Raw genomic sequence first — 18,821 nt, forward strand, 5'->3', positions numbered from 1 at the left:
TCACCGCTCGTGTGCACAGTCCCATAGAAATGAATGGGTCCAGATTCAGTGCGGGTTCAATGCGTTCACCTCACGCATTGCACCCGAGCGGAAATCTCACTCGTGTGAAAGGGGCCTAATAGTTGTAATTTTTTTCTCATCTGAAGTTCAGATTGGAAAAAAATTACAACTATTAAATAACACATTATAGCACTATATTAGCTCAATTGTTCTACATTCGTTTTTTCGAATATTCGCTATATTGTTATATATTCTTGTTTTAGAATATTACGAATATTCGAAAAACGAACATATAGCACTATATCGAATATATTTGTTTTTTAAAATATTCGTATTTTTTTCCATCTGTAGTCATGATTCCTCCCTGGTTAAATTGCTTACTCGTTGCTATATATTCTTGTTTTTGAATATTACGAATATTCTAAAAAACTAATATATTCGGTTTTTAGAATATTCGTATTTTTTTTTAAAATCTGTACAGTTGTTCCACTTTGGCATACTCCTCCCCGACAAGAGTCCCCATCACCATAGGAATGCCTGGGGGTTAGACTATACCATCGGATCTGAGTTTTCACGATCTCATTGATTCTCATTACGAAAATTTGCATTACGAAAATTCGCAATCAACACTATTCCTAAAGTCAAAGATATTGCAGCCTTCTCATTGGCCCACAAGCTAGAAACAGGGAGGGATCATGTGTACTGATTAAAAAAAAATCTCGAATATTCGAAATTACGAATATATATCACTATATTCTAAATATTCTCGAATTCTCAAAGTGACGATATTCGAGATAAAAATTTGCAATTTAAATATTCGTGATCAACACTATTCACCACCACTGACATTAGAGATCTCAGAGTAGGCAGCAACAGTGGGGACCACCCTCCTTGGGCTTATCTGGGTACTTTCGTCAGACTGCTGGGTGGTGACCGTTGATACCTCCTCTTCCTGATCCGATTAGAATGGCTGCGCATTGGTAAGGTCTTGTAGTGGATGGGAAAATAATTCCTCTGACTCGAGCGGAGGGGATATGGTGGTGGTGTATTTGGGGGTGCACACAGCAGAGAGTGAAGAGGGTGCAGATAGAGAGGATGAGGAGGGTGCAGAAGCTGAAGGCTGAGTGAGCCACTCAACCAACTCTGGTGCGTCCTTTGACGTAATCGCACACACCTTGTGCAACTTCCCACTTAGGCTCCGGCCTGGTGTTCCTGCCCGACCCCTACCACCCCTGTGGAATGGCCTGCATTTTCCTCTGCCTGTCATTTTCAAAATGAACCTGTGACAAAGTCCCTAAAGAAGAGCAGTATTTGTGGAAGAAAGTATATCACACCCCTGCCTCAATCAGTTTTTTTGGGGGGCAACTGGTAAATCACATCAGTTGAAATTATTTGTTCCAATAGCTTTGTCACTCTGTGTAGCTGCGGTAACGCAGCAGAACCGCAAACAAATGCTGCGCTACCTAAATGCACTATATAGAAAGTATATTATTGGTATATCACACCTCTGCCTCATTAGATTTTTTGGGGGGCAACTGGTATATCACATCAGTAGAAATGATTTGTTCCAATAGCGTATGTCACTCTGTGTAGCTGCAGTAACGCAGCAGAACTGCAAACAAATGCTGCACTACCCAAATGCACAATATAGAAAGTATATTATTGGTATATCACACCCCTGCTTCAATCAGTTTTTTTAGGGGGAAAACTAGTATAGCACACCACTTGAAATTATTTGTTCCAAGAGCGTTTGCCCCTCTGTATAGCTGCAGTATCGCAGCAGAAACGTACACAACGGCTGCACAATACAAATGCAATATAATATACTTTCTATGTTAGAAAGTATATTATAAGTATATCACACCCCTCAGTAAGTCACACCTATCGATAACACACCTATACCAGTTCTTAAAAGGACTTTTGTGGCCCTATTAGCTAGCGTTTGGTGTCTCTTACAGTCTGTCCCTGCTCCACACAGCAACCTCTCCCTACACTGGCAAAAGACTGAATGTAAAATGGCGGCCAGATCGGGTTTATTTATAAGGTAAGGGGTTTGTCCATGTGCTGAAACATCTTAGTTTTCTGTCCTGTACCATCTGATGGATGTGTCATGGGTCAAAGTTCTTCACAATGTAAAAGGATATGGCGCCGGCGGACATCGCCATATGTTCACCCATTCGGCGAACCGCGAACGAGCAAAGTTTGCTGCGAAACGTCCGCTGGGCAACCGCAAGGCCGTTTCTACCTGTCAGTGCCGTTGGGGAGGCATCGGGGAGAAAAGTTAATTACTAGTGTTGGGCGCGAATATTCGAATAGCGAAGATTAATCGCGAATATCAGCACTTTGAGAATTTGCGAATATTTAGAATATAGTTATAGATTTTTTTTTCAGCTGTAACCTTCCTTCTTGCATGTGGGCCAATGAGAAGGCTGCAATGTCTTTGTCTGAGCTTAGCAACATCTGTAGAAACCAATAAGAAAGTTGCCTACCCCTTACTATATAAGAACCTCACCAGCAGACCTTGTATGCAGCATTTGGCAGATCTGAGAGAGACAGCAGTGTTATTGCTGTGCTCTCTGCTTTCCTGTGTCATTACATTAGATAGTTCATATATATAATACAGATAGTTAGTGGAAAATAGTCAGTGTAGGTTAGATAGTGATATAGTGTAGCTGATAAGTTCTGTTGTCCATATATACATGCTACATACATAGTGTTGTATGTATGTATGTATGCTACATACATACATACATACATAGTGCTGTGATGTCACAAGTTCACAACAATACTTAGTGCACCAATCTAACAGTAGTCAGACCTGTTAAAATGTGAATTTGCATGTATTGCGCCAAAATATTCGCATCATTCGTGCCGATTTCGCAATCCTGAATATATAATTAGAGCACTCTATCTGCATATAAAGCTATTGTAATGTTCTGCCGTGCCAACCATTTCCTCCTGTCTCAGGAAACTTTTAGCAGCTTGAAAAATGTAGCTATGGTGACAGACCCACGCCTGTATTTTGCATGCATTGCACGAATATTACTGTTGCCGATTTTTCGTGATCAAAAAATTAGCGAATTCGAGAATATATGATGAATATTCTACCTAATATTTGCAAAATATTGCAAATTTGAATATTGTCCCTGCCGCTCATCGCGATTAATTACTATTACCGGCAATTGGTTTTTCCAATGGCATCCCCAACAGCACTGGGTGTTTTCCCACTATTAATTATTGGTTTCCTTGGTTACGTGTTAGTTCCTGTATTTTGGTTAAATTAATATACATTTTTCTTGCATCACTACCGTGTACTCTGATATTTACTGATTTAGGCAAGGGGAGGAAGCCCTTTTAAAGGGCTTCTGTCAGCCCACTAAACCGTTTTTTTTTTTTTTGCTTAATAATAACCCCTACACTGCGATTTATCCATACATAAGTAAAATAAGAATTTTGGTTCAGTAGAATTTACTAAAACCCTATTTTTATAATATGTAAATTACCTTGCTACCAGCAAGTAGGGCGGCTACTTGCTGGTAGCAGCCGCATCCTCCGATGGTAATGACGCCCCCTCTGCTTGTTGATTGACAGGGCCAGCGGACGGGATCTTTCTCCGCTGGCCCTGTCTGTTTTGATTCAATATCTGGCGCCTGCGCCGCGGCCGTACCTATCTTCAATCGGCGCAGGCGCACTGAGAGGCGGCCACTCACTCGGCCGCTTCATCCTCAATGCGCCTGCGCCGGGTGTAGATGTGACGTCATCGGCGCAGGCGCATTGAGGATGAAGCGGCCGAGTGAGTGGACGCCTCTCAGTGCGCCTGCGCCGATTGAAGATAGGTACGGCCGCGGCGCAGGCGCCAGATATTGAATCAAAACAGGCAGGGCCAGCGGAGAAAGATCCCGTCCGCTGGCCCTGTCAATCAACAAGCAGAGGGGGCGTAATTACCATCGGAGGATGCGGCTGCTACCAGCAAGTAGCCGCCCTACTTGCTGGTAGCAAGGTAATTTACATATTATAAAAATAGGGTTTTAGCAAATTCTACTGAACCAAAATTCTTATTTTACTTATGTATGGATAAATCGCAGTGTAGGGGTTATTATTAAGCAAAAAAAAAAAAAAACGGTTTAGTGGGCTGACAGAAGCCCTTTAAAGCTTGAGCTTCCGTGTTGTTTCCTGTCCAGGAGCGGGGACACCCTCCTGCAAGTGCCGTTGGGGAGGCTATTGGAAAAAACTATTACCGTGAGAGTAATTAACTCTTTTTAGAACTGGTGTATGTGTGTGTGGATGGGGAAAAAGTCGCTGATTCAGCCGCAAATCCCCTTTGAGACCGAATGTGCAATAGATATATGCCGAAATATCTATTCATAAATGACCCCTATGTTTTCACTTTCTCATTATGGGGTATTGGGTGCAGCATGATGGGGAAAAAGTTGATTTATTTTTAAATTTAGCAGAAAGCTGGAACATAACAAAATGTGAAAAAAGTAAAAGTAATACTCCTTTCATTATAGGAGGCAAATATAGACCTGTCACAATGTAGGGGGAGGGGAGGAACACCAGACTGACAACAGAAGGAAAATGACCCGAAACTAGGCCTCATGGCTAGAGATGGACTTGCAGTTCGCCCGGCGGTCATATGGCGGCGAACTTTGCTCGTTCGCTGTTCGCCCATCAGGCGAACATATGGCGATGTCCGCCGGCGCCATATTCGTTGCATTGTGGATAACTTTGACCCATGACACATCCATCAGGTGGGACAGGATAGCCAATTGAGACATTTCAGCACATGGACAAACCCCCTACCCTATAAATAAACCCGATCTGGCCGCCATTTTACATTCTGTTTTTTGCCAGTGTAGGGAGAGGTTGCTGTGTGGAGCAAGGACAGGCTGAGAGTATAGAGACACCAAAAGCTAGCTAATAGGGCCATAAAAGTCCTTTTAAGGACTGGTATAGGTGTGCTATTGCTAGGTGTGACATACTGAGGGGTGTAATATACTAATAATATACTTTCTAACATAGAAAGTATATTATAGTGCATTTGTATTGTGCAGCAGTTGTGTGCGGTTCTGCTGAGATACCGCAGTTATATAGAGGGGCAAACGTCATTGGAACAACTAATTGCAACTGGTGTGATATAACAGTTGCCCCTAAAAAAATCTAATTAAGGGAGGGATTTGATATACCTATAATATAATTTCTATATAGTGCATTTGTATAGTGCATCATTTGTGTGCGGCTCTGCTGAGATATCGCAGCTATACAGAGAGACAAACTCCATTGGAACAACTAATTGCAACTGGTGTGATATACCAGTTGCCCCCCAAAAAATCTGATTGAGGCAGGGGTGCGATATACTTATAATATAATTTCTATATAGTGTATTTGTATTGTGCAGCATTTGTGTGCTGTTCTGCTCAGATACCGCAGCTATACAGAGGGACAAACACCATTGGAATAACTAATTGCAACTGGTGTGATATACCAGTTGCCCCCCAAAAAATCTGATTGAGGCAGGGGTGTGATATATAGAGATGGCTTTGCGGTTCGCGTCAAACTTTGCGTGTTCGTGATTCGCCGAACATGCGAACATATGGAGAAATTCCCACCCGCCATATTCTTTTAGATTATGAAGAACTTTGACCCATGACACATCCATCTGGTGGTACTGGACAGCCAATTGAGACATTTCAGCACATGGACATACCCCCTACCTTATAAATAAACCTGATCTGGCCGCCATTTTACATTCAGTGTTTTACCAGCGTCGGGAGAGGTTGCTGTGTGGAGCAGAGAAAGGCTGTTAGGGACACCAAATGCTAGCTAATAGGGCCACAAAAGTCGTTTTAAGGACTAGTATAGGTGTGCTATCTATATGTGTGTTACACAGAGGGGTGCGATATACTTATACTTTTATAATGAGTCAAAAACACATAGATCTATAAAGTGATTACCTGAAAGTCAGGGGCCTAGGGGCTAGGGGCTTACTAGGGCCATTTTTATATAGGGTAAGGTTCCGGACGGGGTCGCTCTTATCAGGGCGAGTGGTCTGTGGTTAGGCTATCAGGGCCAGAATAGCACCCCCCTGTAGAGCAATATCAGAGACAGTTCTTTGCCCACCCTGTCCTTCAATACCACATCATCATCCAGCCCAGGGATAGATGGTTTTTGCTTTCCCTCCGGGATTCATGGATGTGCACTGGAACCCCCCGGGTTGTGGTAGGACATATGGTTTCTGATTTGGTGCCGCCGAGCACTTGTTATTGCCTACCACATCTATGCTTTATGCTTAAAGGGGTTCTGCGCTTTGTTTTAACTGATGATATATCCTCTGGCATCTGATCAGCTGTTTGAGAAGGCAGCGGGGTTTAAGCAGCGCCGCGGCCTTCTCGCTGTTTACCGCTGGCCCAGTGACGTCACGACTAGTATCAACTAGCGTGGACGGGGCTAAGCTCTATTCACTTGAATGGAGCTTAGCCCCGCCCACGCTAGTTGATACTAGTCATGACGTCACTGAACCAGCGGTAAACAGTGAGAAGGCCGCACCGCTGCTGGAGTGCCGCTGCCTTCTCAAACAGCTGATCGGCGGGGGTCCCGGGTGTCAGATCCCCGCCGATCAGATGCTGATGATCTATTCAGAGGATAGATCATCAGTTAAAACAAAGCGCAGAATCCCTTTAACTTTAATAATTTAATTTATTTTCATTTTGAGGGATATCTTTTCCATTCACACGTCCGCAAAATGGGTCCGCATCCGTTCCGCAATTTTGCGCAACGGGTGCAGACCTATTCATGTTCAATGGGGCCGGAATGTGCTGTCCGCATCCGCATTTACGGATCCGCATTCGCATTTGCGGATCCGCACTTCCGCATCTGTGCTTCCGTTTCTGCAAAAAAATAGAACATGTCCTATTCTTGACCACAATTGCAGACAAGATTAGGCATTTTCTATTATTGTGCCGGTCATGTGCGGTCCACAAATTGCGGAATGCACATTGCCGGTGTCCGTGTTTTGCGGATCCGCAAAACACTTATGGACGTGTGAATGGTCCCTCATAGTAAAATTATTAAAGGTTACGTTTTATCTTTATGTATATTCTAATGGATTGCCTTCCTTGTACAATGTTATAATATACTTTCTATGTTAGAAAGTATATTATAGTGCATTTGTATTGTGTGGCAGTTGTGTGCGGTTCTGCTGCGATACTGCAGGTATATAGAGGGACAAGCGTTATTGGGATAAATAATTTCTACTGGTGTGATATACCAGTCGCCCCCCAAAAAAACTGATTGAAGCGGGGTGTTATATACCAATATACTTTCTTTATAGTGCATTTGTGTACTATATAGTGCATTTATGCATGCGCGTACGCGAAAATTATATTGCCGATATATATCGCATTGAGAAAAATTATAAATGAAGATCGCAAATTTGAATAATACATCTGGTATGTCACTGTCCATGTTGTGGGACTATTTTTGCACTTCTAGTAATTATTTCTTGGCTGCAAATATGAGCTGAAGGTTTTTCAGGTTTGACAAGACTGCTCCTACCCCTACCTCTGATGCGTCAACTTCCACAATTAAAGGCTGTGACACATCAGGTTGCATCAGTATAGGAGCAGAAGCAAAACATTCCTTCACAGCTGAAAAGGCTTGTAATGCCTCATCCGACCATACTGAGACATCCGAACCTATCCTAGTCATGTCCGTTAAAGGTTTAACAATCGTCAAGTATTTCAAAATAAATTTACGGTAGTAGTTGGTGAACTCCAAAAATCGCATAAGCGGGTCGATCCCAGAACACTGCACGGATCTTTTTAGGATCTATACGAAAACCTGAAGATGAGAGTTGGTAGCCCAGGAATTGCACTTCCGGAACTGCAAATGCACACTTCTCCATCTTAGCATACAGTTTATTCTCTCTTAGGATCTGCAACACCTGTCTCACGTGATCCCGATGCGTCTCCATGTTAGGAGAATAAATGAGAATATCATCCAGATACACCACAACAAACCTGCCTACCAGATGATGAAAGATGTAATTGATGAAATGTTGAAAAACTGCAGGAGCATTGATTAACCCAAAAGGCATGACCATATTTTCAAAATGACCCTCAGGGGTATTAAAGGCCATCTTCCATTCATCCCCCTCCTTGATCCCTATCAGATTATATGCCCCCCTCAAATCCAACTTCGAGAACACCTTGGAACCAACAATCTGATTGAACAAATCTGGGATCAAAGGAAGGAGATAAGGATCACGGACAGTAATCCGGTTAATCTCACGGAAGTCCAAACATGGCCTGAGTTCCGTCCTTTTTCTTAACAAAGAAGAACCCTGCATCCACTGGGGATTTGGATGGTCTAATATGACCTTTAGCCAAACTCTCGGTGATATATTCTCGCATGGCTGCTCTTTCGGGTTCAGAAAGATTATACAACTAAGACTTGAGCAACCTAGCTCCGGGAGCAAGGTTGATCGGGCAATCATACTCCCGATGTGGAGGTAACTCCTGGTTTCCCTTTTCAGAGAATACATCAGAAAAATTAGAAATAAACGAAGGCATAACTTTAGTGGCTACCACAGAAAGTGAAGTTCTAAGACAGTTGTCTATACAATAATCACTCCAATCAAGAATATATCTCGTTTGCCAATCGATGGTAGGGTTATGTTTGCTTAACCATGGTAACCCTAACACCAAGGGAGCAGGCAGACCCTCCAGCACAAAATACTAAATGTATTTTTAATGAAAATCACCCATCTTTAAACGGATGTCCTGCACAATTTATGATAAACATTTCTGTGTGAGAGGAGCGGAATCAATAGCAAACACCGCTATATTTTTGTCTAATGCACTTGTTGTCAATCCATGCATATGAATAGGTATACGTACAGCAAGGGACATGGCCGCTTCCAACGACTAAGGATATTTGTGAAAATCCAAAGCGTCCTTCAGGCTTTCGGATAACCCTTGACAAAATTGACAACGGAGAGCTAGATCATTCCACTTTGTATCCATAGCTCATCTACTAAATTCAGAGCAATAGGTCTCCGCAGAACACTCTCCTTGCCGTAAGCCACGCAACTTAGTCTCAGCCAGGGAGATCTGACTTGGGTCATCGTAGATAAGACCTAGAGCTCTGAAAAATTTATCAACTGACAAAAAAGCCCAAGATTGAGTGTTACCTTTAAGTAACAAAATGATTATACCCACTCTTTGACTCTCGTCCCCAGAAGAGTAAGGACGTAGTCTAAAATATCATTTGCACGACTCCCTGAACCGAATAAAGTTGTCACTTCCCCGGAAAATCTGTCCGGGAGAGCGACCCTAGGTTCAGGGCAGGCCTGGTTCCCGCTGCCGGAACCAGCCGCCTGTGGTCTCTGGATCTGTGAGACGGTCGTGCGGACGTCAGCTACCCCCAAAGACAGTCCCTCCAGTTGTTCGACCAGTGCAGAAATAGTATCCATCGCTGCACTGACACAAACAAAATGGCGTTTTTTTGTGGAGGTTGATAATGTCACAATGTAGGGGGAGGGAAGGAACACCAGAATGACTACAGAAGGAAAATGACCCAAAACTAGGCCTCACAGCTAGGGAAAGGAAAAGGTCACCACCTAGGAACCCCTATACCTAGCCCTGACTCCTGTCAGTATGAATAGACCCTGAAGGTGGGAATATTTGAACACTGGATACCTAGACCCTAGAAACTCTGAAAAGCCCTAGGCATAGTGACAGGGTCTGAGACTACTGGTTCCTTCCCAGATGAAAGAACCAGTAGTCTCCCTGACAGGTCTCTATTTGCACCTTTTCCTCCCTCCATAACATTTTGTTATGTTCCCAGCCTTCTGCTAAATTAAAAAATAAATCAACTTTTTCCCCATCATGTTGCACCCAATACCCCATAATGAGAAAGTGAAAACATAGGGGGTCATTTATGAATAGATATATGCCACTTTTTGGCATATATCTATCGCAGATTCGGTCTCAAAGGGGATTTGTGACTTTTTCCCCATCCACGCACACATAAATCAGTTCTAAAAAGAGTTAATTACTCTTACCGGTAATTGGTTTTTCCAATAGCCTCCCCAAAGGCATTTACAGGAGGGTGTCCCCGCTCCTCGACAGGAAACAACACGGAAGCTCAATCAGTAAATAAAAGAGTGCACGGTAGTGATGCAACTAAAATTTATATTAATTTAACCAAAATACAGGAATGCGCAGGAACTCAGAAGAGGACAACACACCAGCTCTTCTGACTCCAGGCAGATAATATCAACCGCATGGTAAGAAGTGTGAGTCCAGACTAAATAGAGGAAAAGTAATGACCACATGCTACCCCTGAAACAAGAGGTGTGGTCATACCAACAACAACAATGCAAAGTGAAAACCGAGAGGCTGTCAGATAACCTCACATGATGCAAGTCTCTCAGATCTTCTAACCTCTGTCATGGGAGGGATCGTGACAAAACCTGGGGCAAGGTAATGGAACTGGGGGAGGAATGGAAAGAGGGACAAGAACAGTTCAGAAGGAAAGGTTTAGGGTAAAAAATATACATACACCTCTTAATTGTATGTACACTAATGCCAGAAGCCTGACTAATAAAACTGGTGAACTGGAATTAGTGATGTGTGAGGAGGTCTATGACATAGAGGGAATAAATGAGACATGCATAAAAGCCATGACTGGGCGGTTAACGTACAGGGATACAGTCTGTTTAGAAAGGATCATCAAAACTGGAGAGGGGGAGCAGTTTGCCTTTATGTAAAGTCCTGTCTAAAGCCCACACTCTGGGAAGATATAAGTGAGGGACATGCACATGTGGAGTCACTGTGGGTAGAAATACATGGAGGAAAAAACAATAATAAAATACTAATAGGAGTTTATTATAAGCCACCTAATATACCAGAGTACACAGAAAATCTACTTCTAAACTAAATAGATGGCAAATCATAATGAGGTCGTGGTTATGGGGGACTTCAGCTACCCAGATATAGACTGGGAAACTGATACCTGTACATCTCATGAAGCAAACAGGTTCTTGGCAATAACCAAAGACAATTACCTTTCCCAACTGGTTCAGGACCCGACTAGAGTGACGGCCACACTGGACTTAGTATTAACCAATAGACCTGACAGAACACAAGATGTGCAAGTTGGGGGACACCTGGGAAATAGTGACCATAAAGTAATAACCTTCCAATTGTCATTCAGAAGAATGTTTCTTCAGGGAGGAACAAAAATACCAAACCTCAAAAAAGCTACATTTAGCCAACTAAGAGAGGCCATAGGCCTAACTAACTGGGACAAAGTCCTAAAAAATAGAAATGTAAAGGAATTAAAGGAAAAAAATAGAATATGTAAAAGACAAATAAAAGCAGCCAAACTAGATAGAGAGATTAAAGAGGACCTTTCATCTGTTTTACTTATAGAAGCTACATACCTGTACTTGCGGGGTACCCCCCGCTGATGCTGCCACCCAGTTTTTTTTAAAACATCGCCCCTATGACCCTCTGCGCCCTCCAGAAGTTCTCTCGCTCAGTATACAGGGAGGAGGAGACTCAAGGGTATCTCAATGGGCGTCTCTTTCTCCCTGGCTGTGCCGCGATCCAATCACATTGGAGAGCATCACAGCCAGTGAGGTTTTTCCTCCCTGGCTGTTACACTCTCCAATGTTAGTGGATTGCGGCACAGCAAGGGAGAAGGAGACACCAATTGAGAAACCCTGGCGTCTCCTCCTCCCTGTTCCGATGCTCAGTATTTACATACTAAGCGCGAAAACTTCAGGAGGGAGCAGCGTGGCGTAGCGGCGATGTTTAAAAAAAATAAAAAACGATTGGCAGCATCAGCTTCCAGCAAGAATAGGTATTTAGCTCCTATAAGTAAAGCAGAGAGCAATGAGGAGAAAGCAAAGCTATTAGATATTTTTCTCTCCACTGTATTCACTGAAGAAAATAAACAATCAGATGAAATGCAGAATGTAAAAATAAATTCCCCATTAAAGTGCCCTGTCTGACCCAGGAAAAAGTACAGCAGCGTCTTAAAAAGATAAAAATAGACAAATCAAATTAAGTAATGTCATAGCCAGACCCTTATTTCTGATATTTAAGGACTCTATACTGACAAGAAGTGTTCCACAGGATTGGCACATAGCAAATGTGGTGCCAATATTCAAAAAGGATCCAAAAACAGAGCCTAGAAACTATAAGTCGGTAAGTTTAACATCGGTCATGGGTAAACTGTTTGAAGGTTTTCTAAGAGATACTATCTTGGAGTACCTCAATGAAAATAAGCAAATCATGTCATATCAGCATGGCTTCATGAGGGATCGGTCATGTCAAACTAATTTAATCAGTTTCTATGAGGAGGTAAGTTCTAGACTTGACCGCTGCGAATCATTAGATGTTGTATATCTGGACTTCTCCAAAGCAATTGATACTGTACCACATAAACGATTATTATATAAAATGAGAATGCTTGGACTGGGTGAAAATGTATGTGGGTAACTGGCTCAGTGATAGAAAACAGAGGGTGGTTATTAATGGTACACATTCAGATTGGGTCACTGTCACTAGCGGGGTACCACAGGGGTCAGTATTCGGCCCTATTCTCTTCAATATATTTATTAATCCTCTTGTAGAAGGCTTGGCAGTAAAATATAAATTTTTGCAGATGACAATAAATTGTGTAAAGTAATTAACACGGAAGAGGACAGTATACTGCTACAGATGGATCTGGATAGATTGGAGGCTTGGGGAGAGAAGTGGCAGATGAGGTTTAACACTGACAAATGTAAGGTTATGTACATAGGAAAGAATAATGCAAGTCACCAGTACATACTAAATTGTAAAACACTGGGCAACACTGACATGGAAAAGGACCTAGGAATTTTAGATGAATTTTAGTGAACAGTAAACGAAGCAGTGTCAGGCAGCTGCTGCCACGGCCAATAAGATAATGGGTTGCATCAAAAGGGGCATAGATGCCAGTGATGAGACATAGTCCTACCACTTTACAAATCACTAGTCAGACCACACATGGAGTACTGTGTACAGTGTTGGGCTCCTGTGAACAAGGCAGACATAGCAGAGCTGGAGAGGATTCAGCGAAAGGACAACTAAAGTAATAACTGGAATGAATGGACTACAGCACCCTGAGAGATTATCAAAATTAGGGTTATTCACTTTAGAAAAAAGACGACTCAGGGGAGATCTAATAACTATGTTTAAATATATTAGAGGTCAGGACTGTGACTGTGACGAGGGGACATCCTCTGCGTCTGGAGGAAAGAAGGTTTGTACACAAACATAGAAGAGGATTCTTTACGGTAAGAGCAGTGAGACAATGGAACCCTCTGCCTGAGGAGGTAGTGATGGTGAGTTCACTAAAAGAGTTCAAGAGGGGTCTGGATGTATTCCTGGAGTGTAATAATATTACAGGCTATAGCTACTAGAGAGGGGTTGCTAATCCAGGGAGTTATTCTGATTGCCTGATTGGAGACGGGAAGGAATTTTTTTTCTCCCTCACAGGGGTTTTCTTTGCCTTCCTCTGGATCAACTTACAGGTCATCTTGCAGGATAACAGGCTGAACTGGATGGACAGATGTCTTTTTTCAGCCTTATAAACTATGTTAATATGTTACTATTTTGATAATCTTATATTAGAATTTAGGCTACTTTCACACTAGCGTTTCTATTTTCCAGTATTGAGATCCGTCATAGGGTCTTAATACCGGAAAGAAATTATTACGTTTTGTCCTTATTTATTGTTAATGGGGACAAAACGTAAATGAACAGAATGCTCCAAAATGCATTCCGTTCTCATAACGGAGAGCAGCATCCCGTCCTGGAATGCGGAGCAAAACGGATCCGTCATGACCCACAATGCAAGTCAATGGGGACACAATCTGACAATAGAAAACTGTTCCGTCCCCCATTGACTTTCAATTGAGTTCATGACGGATCCGTCTTTGGTATGTTAAAATTAATACAACAGGATCCATTCATAACGGATGCAGATGGTTGTATTATCAGAGTAACGGAAGAGTTTTTGCTAGTGTGAAAGTAGCCCTAATCGTATATTTAGCAAATTCTTATCTTTTCCCTTTCCTTGTAGGTCTTCCAACTTGCCTAGTGTGTGTATGTCTTGGTACATCTGTTTATTGTGATGATGTGGATCTGACAACTCTCCCTTCATTACCAAAGGAGACTACCTACTTGTATGCCCGATTTAACAAGATTAGTGATATTCAATCCAAAAACTTTGCAGGACTTGGTATGTGATTTTACTGTTCTTAAAGATTTCCACCTGCATATATGCTTTTTTACTAAGATGAACTAAGTAATATAAAAGGAATCTGTCTCCAGGTACCTTCCTATCATATTTTTTGCATAAACACATAGCTGTGGTTCACCTGCTTAAAAACACTGTTTTTCTTTTGTTGATCCAAGCCTCTATTCGTGAGTTATGATACATTTTCTTAATATGCAAATTAGGCCTTTGGTACAATGGGGACGTCACCATTGCTCACATTGCACCCAAGTTCAACACCTTTCGGTGGCCAACCCCTCTCTGATTGCTTTGCCACTGTCTGTCCCTTTTAATCAAAGCAGTCAGGGAGGGTCTAACCACGGAAAGTATCCTAACTTGGGAACAGAACCTTAGATCAACAAAAGAAAAAAAAAGGTTTTAATCAGGTGAACTACATGTATGTGTCTGTAAAGGGGGAATATTAATTACCAATATTTATGCAAATATCAATAATTCATATTTATAAATAGGAGGAGCCGTCTACCGATGACTCTGCCTATTTATACCTTTATATTAATAACACTTAAATACTTTCACTATACTTTGCCTTACGCTAAACTAGCTGCACGCACATTACTAAACTAACTATCACTAATAACCACACTTTACAGATAGTTACAAATAAAACTGTCATGCCCTGCTCAGGCTATGTGCGGAGGTCTGCCAGATTAGCAGTACGTGTCTAGCCTTTTGTTTTTTTTTGGAGTTGAGCTAGATCCGCCTCCCTTCAGGTGCACTGGTGGGGTCATTGGTTTGAGTTAAATTACACCCACTCCCAGTGTCCTGTGCGGTTTATAGCTTCTGTCTGGCTCTGTGAAAGCAAGGAAGGAAGGATTTGCTGTTCCTGCTCAGAAAAGATAAGTTGGTTTTTGTTTTCTTGTGGTTGGCTGTCTAGGCTGTTAGAGAGACGCCTGCCCCCTCCAGGTTCTGAGGGAGCAGGCTGCCTCTATTCCCCTTTCACCATCTTAGGGATTTTAGGGAATTTTCAGCCCAGGCATGAGGACACGTTATTCCCACCTTCAGGGTCTGAACGTGGGCATAGAAGTATAGGGAGAGCTGGTAGGGATTTGTCAGGAGGTGACCTTGATCCCCAGCTTCTCGCCTAGACACTTGTTTGTTTATTTTTCTGTGTATCTGGTATCCTGTCCGCCGTGACATTATAACCCGCCAATACTTTGACTGCCATTGCTCAGCGGTTTTGAGATGGAGTCAATTGATGCGCTAGTTGATCGCAGGGATTGTCCCTAGAGGTTGCGGATCTGCGTAATTCGGTCACACGGTGTCAGAATGCTCTGGCATCAGGTGCAAGTCAAATTTATGGGGAGCCTAAAGTCGCTCTCCCTGATAGATTTGCAGGGGGTGTGGATGACTTTATCCACTTTAACCACCTCCGGACCGCCTAACGCAGGATCGCGTTTCGGAGGCGGCAGCTGCAGGCAGAGTCACGCATATACGCATCATCTCGCGAGACGCGAGATTTCGCTCAAAGCCGGCCCGCGCATGCGCATCGCGGGCCGGCAAAAGTTTAAGGAGTACTTCGTCAGCAACCTGCCAGCCAATGATCGTTGCTGGCAGGTTGCTGATTTTTAAAAAATCGAATATACAAGCCATCTAACACCTTATATTTATAAATATAAGGTGTTAAATGGCTTCTCTGCTCCTCTGCTGGTCCTTTTGGTCGGTTGGTTCCAGCAGAGGAGCAGACATCACAGTGAGTACACCCAACACCACACTTAGCCCCCAGATCACCCCCCATCACCCCAATTAACCCCTTGATCACCCCTTGATCGCCCCTGTCAATCACTAGTGAAAGGGAAAAAAGTGATCAGTGTAAACTGTCACTTTTTTTTCCACTAGTATTGACTGTTAGGTTTTAGGATAGTTTAGGTCCCTTGGTTAGGTAGTTAGCGTCAGTTAGCACCCAGCCCACCGCACCGCAGTCACTTATTCGCTGATTAGCGTATCGCTAATCAGCATTTGTACTTTTATAGTATCTGTAAGTGATCAAAACTGATCACAGTCAGATCTATAATAGTATTAGTGTCACCTTAGTTCACCCTCCACCCAAAACACAGTGTTTGCCCGATCAGGCCTGATCGGTCGCCTACACGTGCGTTCACCCACGCCCGCCCCGCCGCAGTGACAACATTTTTATTTTTTTTTGATCACTGCACAATCACTTTACAAGCGCTGCGGCGATAAAAAAAATCAGTTTTGATATTTTTTATCAATTGCAGCGGCCTCCGGTACTTCGCTAGCCTCCCATTTGTAAGACAGGCTTGCTTTTTTTCTTGGGTAGTCTCAGGGAATACCCCTAAATTTAGTAGTCCAAATGTCAAACAGGGGGTATTCTTCTGAAGAGGCCTACAGGCTTCTGACCCAGTTGGATGAGGAATGGGAACCCTCATCTGACGAATCTAGCGGGTCAGAATATGAACCTGTAGAAAGCAGTGGCAGTCTGACCCAAAGTTCGGACGAGGAGGTTGATGTCCCTGATAGCACCAGGCGTACCCGGCCCCGTGTCGCTAGACCACAGGTTGCGCAGGATCCGCTTCAAGGGCAGCAGAGTGGGGCTGGCGCTGTCGGATTACATGGTGAGGCATACAGCAGCAGCGCAGCCCTCCCTGGACCTAGTACCAGCACTGCCGTACAACATGGTGAAGTGGCGAGCACCAGAAGGGCAGTTGAAGCTGGTACGGTGGCACGTGCAATAGTTACCCCGTCGCAGCCACCGCACAGACAGGCCCGTAGAGCCCCTAGAGTCCCTGAGGTGCTGGCAAACCCTGATTGGCAGTCCCCAACTGCAGCCGCACCTGTAGTTCCCCCTTTCACCGCCCAGTCTGGAGTTCGGGTTGAGACAGCTCATATCGGTTCGGCACTGGGATTTTTTGAGCTGTTCTTGACTGCGGAGCTCTTGGACTTAGTCGTGGCAGAAACAAATCGGTATACCACTCAATTTATAGCTGCCAACCCGGGAAGCTATTATGCCCAGCCATTCCGGTGGAAACCAGTCCAAGTTTCCGAATTAAAAACTTTTCTGGGCCTTCTCCTCAACATGGGTCTAACCAAAAAGCATGAATTGCGGTCATATTGGTCCACGAACCCAATTCATCACATGCCCATGTTCTCTGCTGCTATGTCCAGGGCACGATTTGAGGCCATCCTGCGTTTCCTGCACTTTAGCGACAACACCAGATGCCACCCAGCTTTTGACCAGCTCCACAAAATTCGGCCCCTCATAGACCACTTCAACAACAAATTTGCAGATTTGTATACCCCTGAGCAAAACATCTGCGTAGACAAGTCCCTTATACATTTTACCGGGCGCCTTGGCTTCAAACAATACATCCCAAGCAAGCGCGCCCGGTATGGAGTCAAATTGTATAAGCTCTGTGAAAGGGCCACACAAATTTCGGATCTATGAGGGAAAAGATCAGACCCTGGAGCCGGTCGGTTGCCCTGACTACCTGGGGGGCAGTGGGAAGACAGTCTGGGACTTGGTGTCACCCTTATTTGGCAAGGGGTACCATCTTTATGTGGACAATTTTTACACAAGTGTGCCCCTCTTCAGGCATTTGTTCCTAGAACAGATTGGCTGCTGTAGCACCGTGCGACCTAGTCGCCGGGGCTTCCCCCAATGGCTCGTTACCACCCGTCTTGCAAGGGGGGAGAGGGCTGCCTTGTGTAACGAAGAACTGCTCAAGGTTAAATGGAGAGACAAGCGTGACGTTTACATGCTCTCCTCCATTCACGTAGACACGACAATACAAATTGAACAAGCAACCAGTGTCATTGAAAAGCCCCTCTCAGTTCACAACTACAGTTGCAAGAAAAACTATGTGAACCCTTTGGAATGATATGGATTTCTGCACAAATTGGTCATAAAATGTGATCTGATCTTTATCTAAGTCACAACAATAGACAATCAAAGTCTGCTTAAACTAATAACACACAAAGAATTAAATGTTACCATGTTTTTATTGAGCACACCATGTAAACATTCACAATGTAGGTGGAAAAAGTATGTGAACCCCTAGACTAATGACATCTCCAAGAGCTAATTGGAGTGAGGTGTCAGCCAACTGGAGTCCAATCAATGAGATGAGATTGGAGGTGTTAGTTACAGCTGCCCTGCCCTATAAAAAACACACACCAGTTCTGGGTTTGCTTTTCACAAGGAGCATTGCCTAATGTGAATGATGCCTCACACAAAAGAGCTCTCAGAAGACCTACGATTAAGAATGGTTGACTTGCATAAAGCTGGAAAGGGTTATTAAAGTATCTCCAAAAGCCTTGCTGTTCATCAGTCCACGGTAAGACAAATTGTCTATAAATGGAGAAAGTTCAGCACTGCTGCTACTCTCCCTAGGAGTGGCCGTCCTGTAAAGATGACTGCAAGAGCACAGCGCAGACTACTCAATGAGATGAAGAAGAATCCTAGAGTGTCAGCTAAAGACTTACAAAAGTCTCTGGCATATGCTAACATCCCTGTTAGCGAATCTATGATA

At 43.4% G+C, this 18,821-nt stretch overlaps 1 protein-coding gene across 1 annotated transcript in view; it reads left to right on the forward strand.

Annotated features, from left to right (window-relative positions):
• LOC120993735 (opticin-like) overlaps positions 1-18,821 on the forward strand; it is a 246,607-nt gene that overhangs the window by 12,019 nt on the left and 215,767 nt on the right. The window contains exon 4 of the mRNA XM_040422207.1: positions 14,119-14,277. Within this exon, the coding sequence (XP_040278141.1) occupies positions 14,119-14,277 (159 nt within the window). The remainder of the gene's footprint in view (positions 1-14,118; positions 14,278-18,821) is intronic.

The sequence above is a fragment of the Bufo bufo genome, chromosome 3 (genome assembly GCF_905171765.1).
Source record: "Bufo bufo chromosome 3, aBufBuf1.1, whole genome shotgun sequence".
NCBI lineage: Eukaryota > Metazoa > Chordata > Amphibia > Anura > Bufonidae > Bufo > Bufo bufo.